This window comes from Sarcophilus harrisii, chromosome 2 (genome assembly GCF_902635505.1).
Source record: "Sarcophilus harrisii chromosome 2, mSarHar1.11, whole genome shotgun sequence".
Taxonomy (NCBI): Eukaryota; Metazoa; Chordata; class Mammalia; order Dasyuromorphia; family Dasyuridae; genus Sarcophilus; species Sarcophilus harrisii.
The window spans coordinates 349789175-349809285 of record NC_045427.1 but is presented as its reverse complement, the minus strand read 5'-3'; the positions used below and the strand labels follow the sequence as shown (position 1 = coordinate 349809285).

At 35.0% G+C, this 20111-nt stretch overlaps 1 protein-coding gene across 2 annotated transcripts in view; it reads left to right on the top strand.

The window, feature by feature from the left end:
• Positions 1 to 2585: 2585 nt before the first annotated feature.
• Positions 2586 to 20111, top strand: part of FNIP1 (folliculin interacting protein 1) — a 113802-nt gene continuing 96276 nt past the window's right edge. Inside the window, exon 1 of one of the 2 annotated variants that reach the window (XM_031953088.1) lies at positions 2586 to 2932. In XM_031953088.1, the coding sequence (XP_031808948.1) occupies positions 2841 to 2932 (92 nt within the window). In that variant the 5' untranslated portion in view covers positions 2586 to 2840. The remainder of the gene's footprint in view (positions 2933 to 20111) is intronic. The other variant, XM_031953089.1, reaches the window with a different exon arrangement.

Below are 20111 nucleotides of genomic sequence, written 5' to 3'. Positions count from 1 at the left end.
AAAAAAAAAAAAAAAAGATTGCCCTGCACTGTCCTAGTAATTGTGGAGATTAAAATAAAAAAAAATATATCTTGGGAACCTGGAGACCTACTTCCTGAAAAACACTATTTTCTTCTCACTTTTTCTACACATTATACACATAGTACATGATATTTATATAATAGTTTATATAAAATTATCATACATAAAGTTTATATATAACATAGTACATATATATGAATAAAGTGTATGTAACTTTACATGTTACTTGATGGTAAACTACTTGAAGGGAGTGTTCTTCATATAACTAGAATTTAATAAACTTGTGATTTGAATTTCAGTAGACTGAGATTTAGTGCCACTTTTGTAGTCTCTATACCATACCACCTGTTCTTCAGCCATCAGAATCTTGGACTCTGCCCCTGGATCCCTGGATTCTGATAAAAAACCTTTGGCCTTATCTTGTCTTGGACCAGGTTTTCCCGACACTTTTTCCTGCAATCTCTCTCTGTATGACATTGCATTTTCACTCCTGTTTTCCAGAACACTTTTATATGTTGTCTTCCCCCAATATATGTAAACTACTATAATGCATTTGGAATGATTGGAATTGGCAGGGAAATAATCGGTATATAGGGTCTTGTTTGCTTGTATTTGTAAGCTAGAGGATTTATAGCATGTGGATGAGAATTACACAGGATGAAAAAGCATATGTGGGTATATACACACATATAGCACATTGCTATACTAACTATATACAATATAGTACTATATAGGTATATACTATATGTAGTATATATATTATACTCTATACTCTAAGATGCTTTAGGGATACAGAGAAGGCAAAAATGCCTTCCTTTAGAAATCTGAGACATGTTCCCAAATCATTCTAATACAACATATAATTGTCTAAGTATAATGAATGAAATATACTACGGATGGTGGTTTTGAAATATGGACTGGAAAAATCACACTAAGTTACCTTTAGCCTAGGTGTCTGGAGAGGACATGACAGTAGATTTGGGATTTTTTGGTATTCTTAGTCCTTGGTTACCAAATCCTATCAGTTTAATCTATGATATATCCATCCCTTTCTTTAATAATAATTTAATATTAAATTATTTAATATTTAAAATTTAATAAATGTTAAAACATTAAAAATCAGTATTTATTTAATGATATTAATAACTTACATCATGCTTACTATATACCAGGTACTTTACAGATATGATCTCATTTGATTCTCACAACATTCCTGCTGCTATAGGTGCTGCTATTACCCTCATTTTACAGATAAAAAAACTGAGGCAAAGAGACTTAGCTAGCACCACAAAGATAATGTTTTTGAGCTGCACTTTAATTCAGGTCTAATTCCAGACCCAGTACTTTATCCAATTCAGGCCTAGTACAAGCTTTAGTTAAGCCTTTCTTAGATTAGTGTTGCGCTCTAATTTGCTCTTCTGCCTTCAATCTTCTTCCCAGTTAATCTTTCTATGTATACTGTCTTTTCCCATATGTGTGTGTGTGTGTATATACATGTTATGCGTAGATAGATCCATTAGATAGCCCAACTATATCTGCCAGATTAATCCTATTAATCCTCCTGGATCTAATGTCACTTCTCTGCCTAAAAAAATCTTCCGACGGTTCCTCTCCCATCTAGGAATACGCGAATACTCTGGTCTCCCATCTGATTATCGCGCCAGCTTTATTTCCCGTTACTGCCCACGCTCTCCACGATCCAGCCAGACTCTCCATCTCGATCCCCAAAGACTTCCTAATCCCGGTTCCCTACACCCAGAAAACCTTTCTCCTCCCCCCGCCCCAGTTTTGCCTTGGAATTGTTGCATCCCTGAATTCTCTCCGGAAAAAAAAAAGGCACCTTTTCCAGGAAGTTTCCCCCTGGTCGGCCTCGATCTTTCCCCTAGCGCTCACGTAACATCTTGCTTTGTCCCCCTCTCCGCGAAGTGAACAAGGCATATGACCCAGTGTCTGCACACGTGCACGCTAGAACTCGAGCGAGCTCCACTAGGGCAAAGGGGATGCGTCCACACTTCCCCCTCCCCCTCCCCCTCCCCCCACGGGTCTAAGTAAATCCGGGCGGAATTTAGCGGAGGAGCCGCAAAGCCCGGGGTTGCTTTTTGTTTAAATTTGGGGTCGCCCCTTCTCTCTGCGGACTAACGGGAGGAAGTAGGTTTGAGGGTATGAAAGCTAAGGGGGGTGTGGAGGCTCTGTGGTAAGGCTGCACACATGCGTGTTTACTCTCCCTCCCTGGCCATTTCGCTCCTTCCCCTCCCGCCTGGGCTGTCTCCCCCCAGAAGCCTCCGGCGGCACCTTTAGCGCCTGCACGCTTGCCCCGCCAGGCTTCAGGACAGGCGCTTTCCTCCCCCGCGGCTGCGCAGAGCGCGCAAGCTCGGGAGACGAAGCCTGAAGGATTCCCGCAGATCTCGAGGCGCGCCCCGCCCCAACTTCACGCGCGGCCCCGAAGGCGCGCGCCCGGATGCCCTTCCCCCCACTCCCTTCGCGCGTACCCGGCCACCCCCTTGGCTGCCATGTGAGGGGTCCCGCCAGCCAATGACAGCTCTCGTCAGGCGGGCTCGCCCCGCCCCTCTCCCCTCCGCCTCCTGTGGCAGTTTGAAGTGACTAATTTCTGTCATATGACTGTGACACCAATGGGGGCGGCGGCCGCTGGGCGGAACTAGATGCTCCGCGGCTGCTCTCCCTGCTCTCCGAAGGGGCCCAGGTCCCCGCAGCCCCCTTCCCCGTACACATCTTGCCACTCGTGAGGCCGCTCGGAAAGGGCCAGTGCCCCGTGGTCCCGCAGCTCTGAGCTTGGCGCGGCCAGATCTGACCCAGCCAAGATGCCCCCGACCCTCTTCCAGAAGCTGTTCAACAAAAGGAGCGGGCTGGGCTCTCCCGGCCGGGACACCCGGGACCCCGACTGTGTGTGCAGGTAAGGGCGGCGTCCCCGGCTTGCTCGTCCCTGCCCCCCCTCGCCCCCCCCGTGTGTCCTCCCCGTCCTCGGCGTGGGAGCGCAAAGTTGAACACCCGTGACTGTCCCGCCTCTGGCCCTCTGCCGCTTCCCTCCCGGAGCCGGAACTTGGTCTGCTCCGGTCGGTCGCTTTGTCCCCGCGGGGACGCGAGGCTGTGGGGGTCCCCCTCCCCCTTTCAACTTAGGCATTCGCTGAGGTAGGTTGTCCGGGTGGGTGGCCGGGAGGGAGGATGCTCTGCCCGCGGGTCAGCCCTCTGGCCCCACCCCCACCGCCACCTCCGCCTCCACCCCCACGGCCCAGTCCCCGATGGTTTGTTTAGGTCCCCCACCCCCTCCACGAGGTGCCTGCAATGGCTGAGGTACTGGGCAGTGGTATTTTCATCACCTTCCTGTTTGCAAAAAAAGTTGAATGATTGCCGAAGCAGAAGGAGTCTTGCAGTTACTTCTACAACAAGCCCTGCTTCCTTTGAACCTGCCTGTTTACATCTATACTCCTTTCGGTGTAGGAAGTTCTCTCTCCTTCTCCCTCACTCTTCCCTTGCTTGCTAACTGGTGTTTTCCTATTAAAGATTTGGAAAACACCAGTTTTCCACCTATTAAAGATTTGGGGTAAATTTCAATAAAATTAAGGAGGGAGTGATCAAAGAGGAAGCGGGGAGGTGAGAGATGGAACCCAGATACTCTTCTCTTGTCTTGCTTGGAAATCGAAGTTGCGAGGATGTTATTTTGACTGAGCGACCTTAACGTTATAGAAGGAGAAATGTAAAATGCATAAGTTGCCAATAGCAGTCTAAGGTTACTACCAATTCTGTCATGATCTAACCACAACAGAATTGAATCTAGTAATCCAAACACAATACTGTTAAAAAGAATTTTTGCTTCAGAACTCGCTGATCAAGAAGTTCTGTAAAGCTGGTTGAGAAAGCCAGTTTTTAAAAAAACCCAACCACCCAACTTTAGAATGGTTAGTACTAGTTTAGAACAGGGGAAGGGCATAAGGAGGAAGAGAATAAATGTTTATTAAGCACCTAGTATGTGTTAAGCGCTTTATAAATATTATCTGTCTTAGAAATGAGTTTTTATTCTGAGCAAAAAATAAAGGACAATTTTATATATCTTAACGTTTAGGAATATTAATAGGTAGCATTTGTTGTGTCGCATTTTAAGAAAATAGAGTTCTAAACATCTTGAAAGTATGTATCGACATAATACAATTTTCTGTCATTGTTTTTCCCATTTGCCAACAAATCTCTTGCCTTACTCAAAGTTACTCTTAAAAGTTTCTATAGTACTTTCCCTTTAAAATAAAACAAAAAGTATTAAAAAAAAATTTACACTTGCAACATCCATTGACACAAAGTTGAAAATGGGAAGCAGGCTAAAAAGTAATCTAGATGGACATATTAGTATCAGGCAACTGTCACAAACCTTTTTTTATATAGATGCTTTAAAAATCACATTTATGTATGAAAAAACACCTGCATGATATTTAGCAATGGCTAATAAATGTCTATTTAATTTAATCGAATCATAATGTTGGTACAGATTTTTATTTAGGACCTATTGCTCAAAGTTTTTTATGGCTGCTAAGAATTCTTACCCCCCCCCCCCATTTTCTTTCAAGAATTCTTTTTCCCATATAATCTGAATTTTCTTACTATATTGAAATTTTTAAAAGCATGAGCTTCAGTTAAGGCTCAGATTGTAACTTTCAGCCAAAAGCTACAGGCACTTCTATCTCAAGTTCATTTTTTTTCCTGAGCTATTTTCAGGCTTAACCATAGCAAACTCACTGGAGGTAAGATAAGACATTATAAAAGTTATATAAAATTTTACAAAACCAAAACTTCATGATGCCTTCTGTGAGCACCTTATCTAAAGTGATCTCTACCTTTTATTATACTGTTCCAAATGCTGTTTTATAATAGATGTTTCTTTGAGGTTCTCAAATGACTGCCAGGCCGGCCACAGGGAGATCCCGCTTATATTTCAGCATTTTTCTTTACCTAAATCATATATTCACCAAAAACCTGAAGGAAATCTCCATTACCAGCCCAAAAGTTTTCTTCTCTAGCCCATTGGACCATGTATAATACACCTACAATGGGGGGAAGGGGGAAGAAACAACTTTTATCCACTTAACATGATTAAAAAACAGTCTCAGTGAAGTATCTGCCAGAGTCATAGTCCTACCATTGAAACTAAGGACCAAGCTCCATTCCATCGAGTAAGACCTTGGCTATCTTCTATACTAGGATGTAATACTTCCTTACCTCTGGTGCATCAAAATGCTTGTTGACTGTTGACTAACCTCTGCCTCTTAGAATCTCTATTTCCTTTAGAATTTAGCTTAAGCACTATCTTCTATATGAACTCTTTCCTTATCTCCCCAGTTGCTAGTGCCTTTTTCTTCAAAATTACTTTATGTGTATGTTTATATATGTAAATATCTTTTCTATACTAAGTTCCTTAAGAGAGGAACAGTTTCACTTGTGTCTTTGTATCTCTCTCCTAGCTTAATCTCTGGCATTAGTAGCCACCTAATAAATGGTTGTTGATTGTTTGAGGTCTCTTATAGGCTGTCCTGATCAAGAGCCTGATTTTCTTCCCCACAGTACCAGCCTTTGGCTGGTCTCTGTTTGAAATCTCTCCTTTAGTCTTTTTGTTCCTTCCTCACTTCATTCTTTTCTATCACTCTCCCCTCAGATTTTGTTTTGTTTAGTGTACCTGTGATGTTACCTAACCTTTAAATCATAAATTATTCTCTAATTTTCCTTCTTTTCCCAGATGTTAATGGGCATCTTGCTGGGTAAAGATCATGTATATTTCAATTAAGGTAATGTGTCTTTTATTCCCCAGTCCAAAGTTTGTGTCCTTGTCAGTGACCATACCATAGGTGTCTAGGAACAGTCTGGCTACTTCTGTGAAATTCAAGTTTACTCCTGTAGAGATACTAGTTATATCATTTACTTGATTTTCATGGTTCTAATAGCTACTTTGGGTTACATTTCTTATCTCCTATCTACCTCTGTCCAGTGATAAACAACTTTGTATTGTGAACAAAACTTTATATGTGGGTAAGTGTTCAATAAATAAATTTAAAGTGTTAAGTAGATGAAAAATAATTCTGCTCAAAAATCTTCAGTGGTCTACTGAGCAAATAAACTCCTTGATAACCTTCTATAGGGCTTAGCACAGTACTTTTGTAGATTAGTAAATGCTTAATACTACCAAATAAGTGAATGTTAGCCCTTCCAAAATAAAAATATGTTTTAAGTCTTCTTAGTAGATAAGAGAAATGTGAGAAACTCAAATGGTGTGGAAACAAGGGCAATGGGGAAGGTAATTTAGGGTCAAGAAGGACTTTCGGCAGCTCAAATTGAATCACATAAGATACATTTCTGTTCAGCTTTATGCGTATAAGGCCAGCTCTTCATCCCAGCTTGCCAGTCAGTTTTATCATAAATACTTGTGGCATCACAAAAAGATCTTTGTGAAGAGATGTGGAGGCTTATGTGCTTGGAATTATGTGTGTTATATGTGTGTGTGTGTGTGTGTGTATTTAATAAAATCACTGAAGGGACTAGAAATTGAATTAGAATTATAAAATTATTGAGAAGTTAAAGATATAAATAAACACATTCACATGGCGACTTCCTGAACCTCACACTTAGTCTGTGTAAATGTATCTTTGTCTTTATAATACTAATATTTTGTAAATTGTAGCTACTTGGTTTTTTTAATTTAATACCATAAAGAATTGGACATAATTTTTAGAAGAAAGATAAAGTATTTTTTTTAAGAATTTGGAAAATGACTATGGTGATTTCTAGTTATGATCTTCATTTCTGGAAACTGCCAATTTCCAGAAGAAATAGGATTTGAGTACACTACATCTGTAGGATATATATAAAGGGGCATAAAGAAACTTAAAAATTAAATTCTTCAGTTTAAAATCTTAACTGAAAAGAAAAAAGAAAATATGCTAAATTTTTAGCAAAAAAGAATTGTCTTCCAAAATTGAATATAAATACAAATTATCTTACATGTAAACATATCATAATTCATTATTTATGCAAAAGATCATTTGCATTTTTATCATAACGCATTGTCCTTATTTCATCATACAGATTGTAGTTTTTTTAAGAACCGACAATTTTCTTTTGAAATAAATATTTCTTTAATTGCTTCAACAACAATGGGTAGGAAAATTACACATTAAAAAAAGAAGAAAATGATATTGTTACAAAAATATTGACTTTTAGAAGGGTAGTTGTTGTTTCTTCTTATGCCCCATGTTCAGGCGCCATATGTTGTGATACCAGAGCCACCTGCCAATGGCTGCTGGAGGTCTAACTCAGACCTGTGTAGAATAGATTTCTTCATGTGAGAAGATGATGATAATGATACAAGGAGAGTGAGAGGCAGTTGCGTTGTCTGACCTCTCTCCTCTTCCCTATGCTTCCAATTTATTTCATTCCTAGTCCACAAGCAAGACATGTGTCAGTAAAGGCTGCCCTGCAAAGCTTTCAGATATTATGATCCACAGCTGTGGAGGCTCTAGGAGAATTGATCTGCCCCTTCACTTAGGCATACTTAACAGGTGGTATTTATTGACTGTCAAATATTTATTAAATATCCAGTGTAGAATAAACATCCACATCTAGATTTCAGATCCCTACTCTGAGACATTGCTATTATAAACGTGATATTAAGAAGTTTTCCTAATCTGTGGTTAATTAACTTGTTTCTAAAAATATTTTGATAACTATGTTTCAATATAATCTTCCTTTATAATCTTATCTATTTTATTTTATTCATTTATTGTGAAAAGAGGTTCATAGGTTTAATCCAGATTACTAAAAGGGATCCATGACACAAAAAGGTTAAAAATCCCTACTTTACAATAATGCCTAATTCCATAAAGAAAACACTGCCTCAGTATTCCATGGTCACACATTATAAGTATCTAAGAATACTTTAATATAAGTCTTCTTTAATATAAGCAAGAGAGAATTTTTCAATATAGTTCTTGGATCTCTAACATGTTTAGCTAGTTTGAAGTAATAAAAAAAGACACATTCTAGGCTATCTGCTTTATTGTGAGAGAGAAGCACTGAGTCTCTTTGTAAAAAGGAGACATCATGGTTTTCTGTTGACTGAAATGAGTGAAGTACTTTGTAATATTTATTAAGAATGTTGAATTTGGGGCAGCTAGGTGGTGCAGTGATTAGAGCACCAGCCCTGAAGTCAGGAGGACCTGAGTTCAAATCTGGCCTCAAACACTTAATACTTCCTAGCTGTGTGACTGTAGGCAAGTCACTTAACCCCAATTGCCCCAACCATGAACAATGAATATTCCTCTAGTTATTTAAGTCCACCTTTGTTTATGTAAAAATTAATTTATTATTTCACTTAAATATTTTGAGTTTTCTTTGGTGGATTGGCTTCTTAGATATTTTAATAGATTCTGAATTCCTTTGAATAGGATTTTTATTTTTACTATTTCTAAGGGATTTTGACTATTAACATTTAGAGTGTTAATAATTTATATGAATTTATTTTGTATTTTGTGGAAATGATTGATCATCAGTTTTCTGATTCTCTTAAGATTTTCTAAATCATCATATTACTTATAAATAGGAATAATTTTGTTTCCTTGTTTCTCTTTTTTTAACATTATTTCTACTTCATTGGTAATGAATTCACCCTTTTCATTTTTGATAATGATATTTTGGTTTTTTTCTTTATTTAAAAAAATCAAATTCATCAATGGTTTATTTTATTGTTTTCTGCCCCCCCCCAAAAAAAACAGCTTCCAGTTTTATATATTAGTTCAATTTTATTATGATATCTTTTGAGATTTAGGACTTCCAATATGGTATATAGTTGTGGACTTAAAATTTTTTTCTATTTTTTTTTTTTTTACAATTGAATGTCCAGTTCATTGATCTGCTTTTTTTCTTTCATTAATGTAAGTGTTTAGTAATATAAAATTTCCCCTAAGTTCTGCTTTGCTGCATTCCATAAATATTGGTATGTTGTCTCATTGTTGTCATTTTCTTTTATGGAGTTATTGTTTCTATAATTTATTCTTTAATCTACTTATTCTTTAGGATTATATTATTTAGTTTCCAGTTAATTTTGTTTTATCTTTCCAAGGCCTTCATTGACAGTAATTTTTATTGCATGATTTGAAAAGGATGACTTTAGTATTTTTGCTTTTCTGTGTTTGATTATGAAGTTTTTATATCTTTTTACATGGTCAATTTTTGTGTAGATGCCATGTACCATGAGGGCAAAAATAAAGGTATATTCTTTTCTGTTCCCATTCAACTTTCTACAGATGTCTATCATAACTAACTTTTCTAAAAATTCCATTCACCTCCTTAACTTCTTTATTTTTTTTTTAAATCTAGTCCTAAAAGAATAAAGTTGAGAATCCCTTACTAGTTTAGTTTATTATTTCCTCCTGTAACTCATTTAACTTCTTTAAAATTTTGGATGATCTTTTTAGTGCAAGATACAGTTTCTTTCTCTCTTTTACTTAAATTTATTTTTGCTTTGTCTGAGATCATGATTGCTTTTTTCACTTCAACTGAAGCATAATAGAGTCTGCTCTAGCCCCTTAACTTTTACTCAGTATATGTATGTTTATGTTTCTTGTAAACAGTATAAAGTAGTATTCTGATTTTTGATCCACTCTGCTCTTTGTTTGCATTTTATGGGTGAGTTCATACCATTCACATTCATAGTAATGATTAGTAACTATGTATTTCTTTGTATTCCATTCATTCCCCCACCTCATTCTCTCCCTTCCTTCCTCCTTCCCTTTTTTTTTTTCTCTGTGTGCATATATCTCTGCTCATCTCTCCTTGTTCATCTTGTCCCACCTCACAAGTGTTTTGCTTCTGATCACAGCCTCCCCCATCCTTCTTTTACCCCTCTCCTTTTCTACTTCCTTATAGAGTAAGATACATTTCTATACCCAGATCATTATGTTATTCTATTCTGTCTTTGAATCAGTTCTGAAAAGATTAAGTTTCAAGTGTTTTCTGACATGTCCCCCATCTTTCCTTCTACTGTAATAGTCCTTTGTACCTCTTCATGTGAGATAACCTACCTCATTGTTTCCCCTTTCCTTCTTCTCACAATGCAGTCCTCTTTCTCACTTCTTAATTTTGTTTGTTTATTTGGGGGGGAGGGAGATATTATCCCATCATAATCAATTTATACCGATGTCTGCTCTTTATGTATATTCCTTCTGACTGCCCTAATGATAAAAGTTCTTTATAGAATTACAAGTATCATCTTCTTATTCAGGAATATAAACAGTTTAACCTTATTGAATCCCTTGTTTTCTTTTTATGATTTACCTTTTTGTGCTTCTCTTGAGTCTTATATTTGACATTAATATTTTCTGTTCAGCTCTGGCATTTTCATCAGGAATGTTTGAGAGTCCATCATGATATTAAATGTCTGTTTTTCTCCCTGAGGATTATATTCAATTTTCCAAGCCCTCTGATTCTTTAATGTAGAAGCTGCTAAATCTTGCGTAATCCTTACTGTGGTTCCACAATATCTGCATAGTTTCTTTCTATCTGCCTGAAGTATTTTCTTCTTGAATTAGAATCTCTGGAACTTGACTGTAATATTCCTGGAAATTTTCATTTTGGGATCTCTTTCAAGAGATTATTAGTAGATTCTTTCAACTTATATTTTATCCTCTGGTTCCTAGATATGAGAGTAGTGTTCCTTGATAATTTCTTGAAATAGGATCCCCAGAGTATGTCTCTCTATCTGTCTCTCTCTCATTATGACTTTTAGGTAGTCTTAATAATTCTTAAATGATATCTCCTCGACCTATTTTCTAGGTCAGTTTTTTTTTTTCAGTGATACGGTTCACATTTACTTCTATTTTTCCCCCATTCTTTTGATTCTGTTTTATTGTTAATTGATGTCTCATGGAGTCATTAGCTTCTACTAGCCTAACTCCAATTTTTAAGGAATTATTTTCTTTATTGAGCTTCTTTTTCCAATTGGCCAGTTCCACTTTGTAATGAGTTGATTTTTTTCAGTGAATTTTTGTACATTTTTTCCCAATTTTTTAGTGCTACCTTTGCCAAGCTTTGACTCTCCCTTCCCGTGATTCGCTTGTCTTTTTCCATTCTTTTCTTTTACCTCTCTTATTTGATTTTTAAAATCAAAATTTTAAATTTTAAAATTTGAGCTCTTCCCAGGAGTTCTTTTTAGGGCTGCAATCAAGTCACATTTTTCTTTGAAGCTTTATATATAGACATTTTGACATTATTGTCTTCTTTTTGAATTTATGTTTTGATCTTCCCTGTTCCATTTTTGCTTTTGCTCATTTTTCCAGACTATTTCATGACTTTTAACTTTATGTTAAAATTGATTTCTGCTCCTGTGATGTCCAGAGATTGTGCTAGGGACATGGGACCTTGTTGCTTGCTTGCATCAGGATCAGCATGCCTCACTTGTGGTTTATTTACACCAGGGCTACAGAGTCTCATCAGAGGAAATTGGACCTTGCTTCTGGCTTACCTAGATGCTACCTGTTCTGGACTGTGACTCCCATTTATTGCAGTGAATCACAACTTCTCTGTCAACTTTCTAAGTTGTTTTTTCTTGTTCTTTTGTTGGTTCTTCTGCTCTAGAATTCATTTTGAGGTATTATTTAATAGCTTTTTGAAGATGAATTGGGGAGCATTCACACAAGTTCCTGCCTTACGCTGCCATCTTGGTTCCTTTTTCTTACTATTATTACAAATATGTTTAAAATTATTTCAAGTAATGGTGGAGAGAAGGGGCATTCCTCATGTACACTGTGGACCATTACCTGCTCTTCTTGATGTTGCTTAAACAAATGGTTTATCCTTTTGCCTGCCTTTGTATAGGCTTGTTCCCCACATCTGATATGTACTACCTGTTTATCTGTACCTGTTGAGCATCCCTATTTTCCTTTGAAGCTCAACTCAGATGCTACCTTTTTTATGAGACCTTTCTAATTCCATCAGCTACTAATGTTCCTCTCCCACCAATTACTTTGTTAAAATTATGCTTGTTTTATATGTATTGATAAAATACTTGGTACTTCCCTAACAACATGTAAAATCCTTGAGAGCAGGGGCTGTTTTTGGATTTTATTTTGTATCTCTAGCTTTTGCCAAGAGTACCTAGCCCAGGGCAGATATTGAGTAAATGATTATTAATTTATTTGATCCTTATTTTATTTCTGTGTATTTTTAAGGAAAGATTTTAATATTTCTCCACTGAAAGTAATGTTGGTTTTTGGTTGTTAATGTATGGGTTTTTTAAATCAACTTTATAAAGGTTCTGCCTATTTTTTAATTTTTTTTTGCATTAAACAATGCTCTATTTTGTCAAAACCTTTTTTTTAGGCATCTATTGATATAATAGGAATTTTGGAGATGATTAATTATGGTGATTGTTAATAAATGATCCTTGTAATCATGATATAACCTTGGTATAACTTCAACTTAGAGTATTTTAATGACTATTTTTGTAACTTTTCTGTTAACTTTGCCTTCTTTTTCCATCATATATCATTCTGTTTTAGAAAGGAATGAGATTATACAACATAATTAACTAAACATATCATCTAAATCTTATATACAATATTCCAGACCTATAGTCTTCCACTTTACAAAGAAGGCATGGAGATGTAATCTCATTATGTTTTCTTCGGATCAAGTTTAGTATGGACTTGTTTTATGGGGGCTTTTTGGCTTACTTGCTATTTATTTAGTATGAAATGTCAAACCTATAGGAAGTTAATTCAGAAGTTTTAGCAGAATTGCCACTATTTTACAGTGAAGATTTTTCTGACCTAGGCAGCCAATTGCTGAAGTGAATTAGGTTTCCATTTTTTTTTTTTGTTTTTTTAAAAAAGCAGCAATTTAAATACATTGGTATGTATAGATTCTGTCTTTTTGTCAATACCTCCTTTATGTTGAGATTTGTCAATGAAACCTCTCAGTCAAAGTGTATGGATATTTCAGTCTCTTTCCTTGAATAATTCCAAATTGATTTCCAGCAAGGGTATACAAATTCACAGTTCCATCAGCTTTACCTATCTTCCACAGTCCTTTGACAAGGAACAAAAAATAAAGAAGTTTCTTTCATTTGGTTAATTGCTGGAAAACATGTAAGTGACATAGTAAATACAAGCACTGAGCAGGAAGACCTAAATTAAAATATGGTCTCAGACATTTACCAATTGTATGACCTATATGACCCTGGGCAAATCATTTAATCTGTTTACCTCAGTTTCCTCATCCATAATATATGGATAGTAATAGCTTCCACCTCCTAGGGTTGTTTCAAGGATTAAATGAGATTTTAATTATAAAGCACTTAGTGCTATGCCTGGTACATAGTAAGCACTACATAAAAGTTATTTTTATGAATTTGAAATTCTGGTATATGAATGCAAGATAATATTATTATGCTCTAAGAAGTGCTAAGGACAGCTAAGTGGTGCAGTGGTTAGAGCGGGTGGAGTATCAGTCCTGGAGTCAAGAATACTCATCTTTCTGAGTTCAAATCCAGCCTTGCTAACTGTGTGACCTTGGGCAAATTGCTTAACCTGAAAGGAACAGTTTCCTCATTTATAAAATGACTTTGAGATGGAAATGCCCAATTACTACAATATCTTTTCCAAGAAAACCCCAATTGGGTTTGCAAAGAGTTAGACACTATTGAACCACAACCATAAAATTATAAAAGAAATGATGTCAGAATTCTGGGTATTAACTGTGATTCTGTGAGTAAAGTTTAGCACAACCAGAAAAATAATTTATACACAGATAATAATATTGTAAAGAAAAATAATTTTGAAATTCTTAGGAATTTTGATCAATGCAGTGATCAAACATACCTCTAGAGGACCAATGAAATATATTGCCAACTTCCTGTAAGAAAAGTGATAGAATCAGAGTACAGAAAGAGACATACATTTTTCAAAATGTATTTGAAAATTAGAAACATGGCTGATGCATTTATTCATTTTGTCTTACTCATCAATAAGCAAGAAGTCAGGCATATATTGAATACTAACATGTGCCAATCCCTTGCTAGACACTTGGAAATCCATAAAAAAAAAGCAAAAGACAATCTCTGCTCCCAAGAACCTAGATATCAGTCTATGAGGAGACTACCCTCCTATGAGACTTAAAAGGAACAACAAGGAAGTCTATATCACTAGATCACAAAATATCAAGGGGAGGGGAGGAGAATTTTAAAGCATAAGAAAACTTGAAAGATAGGAAAGGGCTAGATTATAAAAGCCTTAAATGCCAAACAAGATTTTGTAGTAAATTCTGGAAGTAATATATTAGATTACTTACTCTCTATAGGAAGGGAGAGGGAGGGAGGGAGGTAGAAAATTAAGGAACATGAGGTTTTGCAAGGGTGAATATTAAAAACTATTTTGCATGTGTTTTGAAAAATAAAAAGTTATTATTAAAAAAATAAAAACTATTCATATCTTTAAAAAAAAATCCTGGAGGTGATAGGGAACCACTAGAGTTTATTGAATAAGGGAGAATAACATGGTTAAACATTTGTTTTGGGAAAGTGACTTTGGTAGCCAAGTGTAACTTTTTTCTCTGCTTTATCTGTACTAGGTCTGGAGTTTTGGGGGTTTTTTCTCATAAAAGGAATTTAGTAGAGTTCTCATTATTAAGGATTATTATTAATCAAGAATTATTACATTTTTTATATTTTAATTATCATTTAATTATTGTTAAATAAGTAATAATTATTAAGAATAATTTCCATAACTTAAGCTACTGTTCCTTAAACATTTAATAGCATTCACTTGTAAATATGTCTGGACTTTATTTTCCTTTCATTTATGGCTTGTTTAATTTTTTTTTTCTTTTTGAGATTATATATTTTTTTATATCCTTAGTTCTTTTATTAATTTAAGTATTTTATATTTTTGTAAGTAAACATCATTTTGGCTACATTTTCAATTTTTAGTTATAGTCTCAGATGGTAGATGGTAGATGTTCAGGAAGACAATTGATTCTAAAGTTCTTTTTTTTATTATATTTTATTATATTTTTATTATAGCTTCTAACGTTCTTAAAAGATACTTTGAAACTGTCTTTTTATCACTTTTTCTGACCACCTTGTGAGCACTTGCCCTGTGTGAATTCTCCATAAAATAAATTTTTTAGCAAGCATACATTTAGCATTTGAACAATGTGCCTAGCCCAACAGACTTGTGCTCTCTAGAGTTGGAATGCTTGGCAGTTTACTTTGAAAAAGGATATTATCTTGCCAGGTGATATTCAGAACCTTCTTAAGACGATTCAAATGTAAGCAAAGAAACCCTATGTGGAAAAACAAAAATGACATAAGCAGCATTCCATTATACAGTGCTATTGATCTGTTAAGTCTATTGCTGTTCAATTTCTCTTTCTTTTTATATATAATGATTAAACTCAGATAACCAGTTAATATCTATGTGATAGAAATCACTGCTTTTCTGGGTATTAATAAATACCATTTTTATACATCATATTTCTTTGATGGCAACACCTGATTTTAATATAAATAAACCATTGGTTTGGAAATAAAATAGGTTGGCACAGGTTAGCCTTATCCTGGTTTGATAATCACTGTCAGATATTATTGGTACCAATTCTAAAATTTAGATAGCTAGCATTTTAAGGTATGAGTTGAAAGGAGAGGATAGATATGACAAGTTGTGAAAGGAGATAAATGAAACTTTGATCTGATTTTAGAGTTAAAATAGAAGAAAGAACCAAAATAACTTTGTGTAATCTTCAACTTAAGTTCTTTAAAGACTATAGTGGGTTTTTTTTTTTTGTTGTTTTTTTTTTTTTTTGTTTTTTTGCTGAGGCAATTGGGATTAAGTGACTTGTCCAGAGTCATTCAACCAGGAAGTGTTAAGTATCTGAAGCCAAATTTGAACCCGGGTCCTTCTGACTTCAGGGGTGGTGCTCTATCCACTACACCAACTACCTGCCCCAGATTATAGTGTTCTATGAAACTATATCATTGCATCAGAAGAGGTTTTGAAAGTATTAGTATTCCTTCTGGGGGAAATGATGTTAAAAAATGGAAAGAAATAGTATTGTTGGATTTCAGTTAATGTACTAGCATTATACTTTGGTGAACATAGATAAGAGAATATAAACCCATTGCTCTAAAGGAGTTGGGAAGTGGCCTGGGTTTCTTTGTTCTAATTAGTACCTCCTAAAGTAAGACTGATCTAAGGCATAGCATGATGGGTTTAGAGCCAGAAAGATCTGTGTTCAAAATGCTTATTTTAATTCTGTCCTCTTCATGTGACCTTGGGGAAATAGCTGAAACTCCTGGTGCAATTAACTACTTCCTAGGGTTATTCTATTAAGTTACAGATAATAAAATCTGTAAACTTCTAAGATCCTAAAGCCATCATATAGACTTTTCTTACAAAATAAAACATCAGATCATATTGATTTGCTGGCTGTTTTGGGGATAGTTCTAAATTAATTGAATGATAGTAGTTGCTTATGTTTTATTTAAAAATTTGCCTGTTGCTAATAACTAATAGTGTGATGTGGCCAAATTACTGAAGTTCTTTGAGATCTCACTTTCCTGATTTTTGGAAATTAGAGGAGTGACTTAGATAATCTCACATTTTCTAGAATTCTGTAGCTAGTATGTATAAATAAATATTCTTTTATAAAAAGATAAAAAAATTTTTTAGCAAACCTCTTTTACTTTATCTAAACCATTTCAAGCATCTTTGCAAAACAAAACAAAAAGCCAAAAGGAGTCATAGAGTCAGACACAGCTGAAAACTATTGAACAAGAAAAAGAAGTTATTTTCATTTGAATCTATTCTGTATTTTGTCATTAAATGATCTTATATGAAAAAAGTTGATATGATAGCTTCAGCATTTCAAAATTTAAATAGAACAGATCTCATGCATCTAAATTTAGTAGATAATCCCTAGGGAATAGTTTGTGACACAAAAAGATTAGGTAACTTGTCCAGGGTCACGTTTACATAATGATTTAAGGTTTATATTGTGCTTTTTTCACAACAATGGAAAAGTTAAATGACTTGATCTAGAAAGAGCCAGAGCTAGTACTGATATTCTTTAAATTTATAGCATATTCCTTTATCTGGCAGCATTAGAAATTATGTTATCTGAGTATCCTAATAAACATTGTTACTGTTGTTACACTTAAGTTTGTAGCAATTTTTATTAAAACATAATGGCATAATACTGAACTAGTCACAAGTCCTAAAGCAACTTTGCTCATTTCAATAATAATATTTTAAGTCACTGATCTCAAAATTTGTTTATTTTATCTTTTTGTAGTATGAATTTATTTTATTTTTTTAATTTAATTTTGTTTTATTCTCAGTTCCCAATTTTCCCCTTTTCAACCAATCACTGAGAAGGAAAAAAAAAACAACAACATTACCAATATGTAGAGCTACACAAAATACGTTTCCTCATTGCTGTATTTCCTACTCACCCTTATTTTCTATTCTATCTTCAGAGAAAAAGAAAGAAATAGTAGAAAATATGCTTGAGGAATGGACTGATTTATACAAAAAGTATTTTTAGCAGCTCTTTTTGTGATGGCAAAGAATTGGAAATTAAAGGGGTATTTATCAATTGGGGAGCGATTGAACAAATTGTGGTATATGATTATAATGAACTGTTACCATGCTGTTAAGAAATGACTAGCAGGCTGATTTCAGAAAAACTTGAAAAGACTTACATGAACTCATGCAGAAATGAAGAGAGCAGAATCAGGAGAATACGATATATATATATATAGTAATAGGATGAAGTAATTTACCCAGATCATACAGCTAATGTCTTAGTGTCTAAGGTCAAATTTGAACTCAGGTTTTCCTGACTCCAAGCTTAACACTCTTTATCTACTTTGCCACATTATTGCTCATGTTATTATGATAGGTGACCAGGTAATCATGAAGAAATCTCTTATATTAATATACTTGTGGTGGAAAATGCCATCTGCATCCAGAAAGAGAGAGAGAGAGAACTATGAAGTTTGAATGTGGATCAAAATACAGTATTGTTACTTTTTCTCCTTTCTTTTCTCAGTTTTTTGCTTTTAGCCTGATTTTTCTTGTATAATATGACAAATATGGAAATATGTTTTAAAGTATTGTATATATATAATCTATATCAAATTGCTTGCTGTCTTGAAGAGGCAGTAGGTAATGGAGAGAGGTAAGAAAAAAAGTTGGAACACAAAAATCTTACAAAAATAATGTTAAAAACGATGCTTATATGTATTTGAAAAAATTAAATACTATTAAGAAAAAAAAATGTCCTGGTTTTAATTATTTCATTGTGTTTACTTATTTTACCTTTTATTATATAAGGAGATTTCATTTTTAGATAGCATAACAATGTATAGGTTATATACAACTTGAGGAATTCATATTGGAAGAAATATATTTTGTCATTAATTAATGTGTCTAAAACGACTTTGCAGTTTTCAGTAGTGTTTTTGGTACTTCTACTCTACAGCAGCCTTCAGAATTTTCCTTTGAAAAGTTTTTAAGGTAATAACTGCATTTTACAAGTCCTTAAGAGTATGTTTGGAATTCATTTGCCTATTAGTTAGATATTCACTTAATTTTGTAGTGATTGATATTGAGATTGGGTTTGGAATAGTATTGTGATACAGTGGAAAGAGCATTGGCTTTAGTCAGAAGAAGTCATATCAGTTCTTATTTAGGTGATTTTTGGGTAAAGGACCTAACCAATCATTAAACATTTATTAAATAGTTACTATGTGCCAGGAACTATGCTAGGTGATAGAGACAAAAGCAAAAAATGGAGTTTGTGTTCTTTTAAGAGAAACAACATTTACATATATACATAAGTACAAAATAAATACAAAGTAATTTTGGGAGGAGGAAAGACACTAGTATCTTGGAAAAGGTGAAAAGGCATTGTAGAATGTAATCTGTGAGCTGAATTTTGAAAGCAATAAGGAATTCTCAGGGATTCTCATTGAGGAAGGAGTCTATTCCAGCCATGGGAGACACCCCCCCCCCAACCTCCTAAGTATAAAGGAATAGATATAAAAGATGAAATTCTATGTATGGGGAACAAAAAGATCAATTTAACTTGAGCATAGTGTATATGAAAGGGAATAATATATACTAAGGCTGGAAAAGTTAATTTCTCTGGGCCTTAATTTCCTTATCTGTGAAATATATGATGTAGAAACCTTTCATGCTAAAAACATTTCTTATTTTCATCCTTATCTTGGTAGAGGGCATGTTGCTTTGAAAAAAAAATATTTTTATTTACTTGTCAAATTTAATTTTACCATTATTAAATAATAAAATAGCTCAAAAAATAGCTTCAAAAATAGCTCCTCAAGTACAAGGATTATCTTTTATCTTTCATTGTATATTTATTGTTTAACATGATGCCTGGCACTTAATAAATGTTTATTGACTTGACCACTGGGACTTTTTAAAGAATTTGTTTAATCCCCTCATAAATTTTGCTTTGAATTTCAAAAGTGTGATTGCAAGATGAGATAATATTGGTCTATTTCTATACTGGTAAACTGTGAACTTTATAGCAAAAGTCAATAATATTTGAAGGTGGAATCAAGATGCTCCAAATTCCTTCAAATAATGACTCAGAAAAATTTTGGAGCATCAAAACACCCAAAAAGACAGAATAGAACATTTTCCAGCAGAAGACAACTTAGAAGGTCAGCAGAAAAGATCTGTGACACCAGAGTGGGAGCCTAGTTGTGCAGTGCTGGTGTAGGCTGTACCAGCCCAGCTCTGGCCTTAGTCAGCAGGCCTGGCCCCACAACAGTAAAACAGGAACTGGTCTTCAGACCATTCAATCAGTGGCAGTACTGATGGCTTCCAGATCTCTCAGTCCAGAGACACCAAGGAGGACTTGGAAAGACAGCAGAAGGGATCTGGGGCAACAGAGTGGGAGTCCATTGTACAATCTCAGTGTAGGCCATACCAGCGCATCCTCAGTTCTAGCCTCTGAGACAGCAAAAGAAGATTCTTTTCCTTTAGTACACCAGATCTTATAGCTACAGTAAGGTG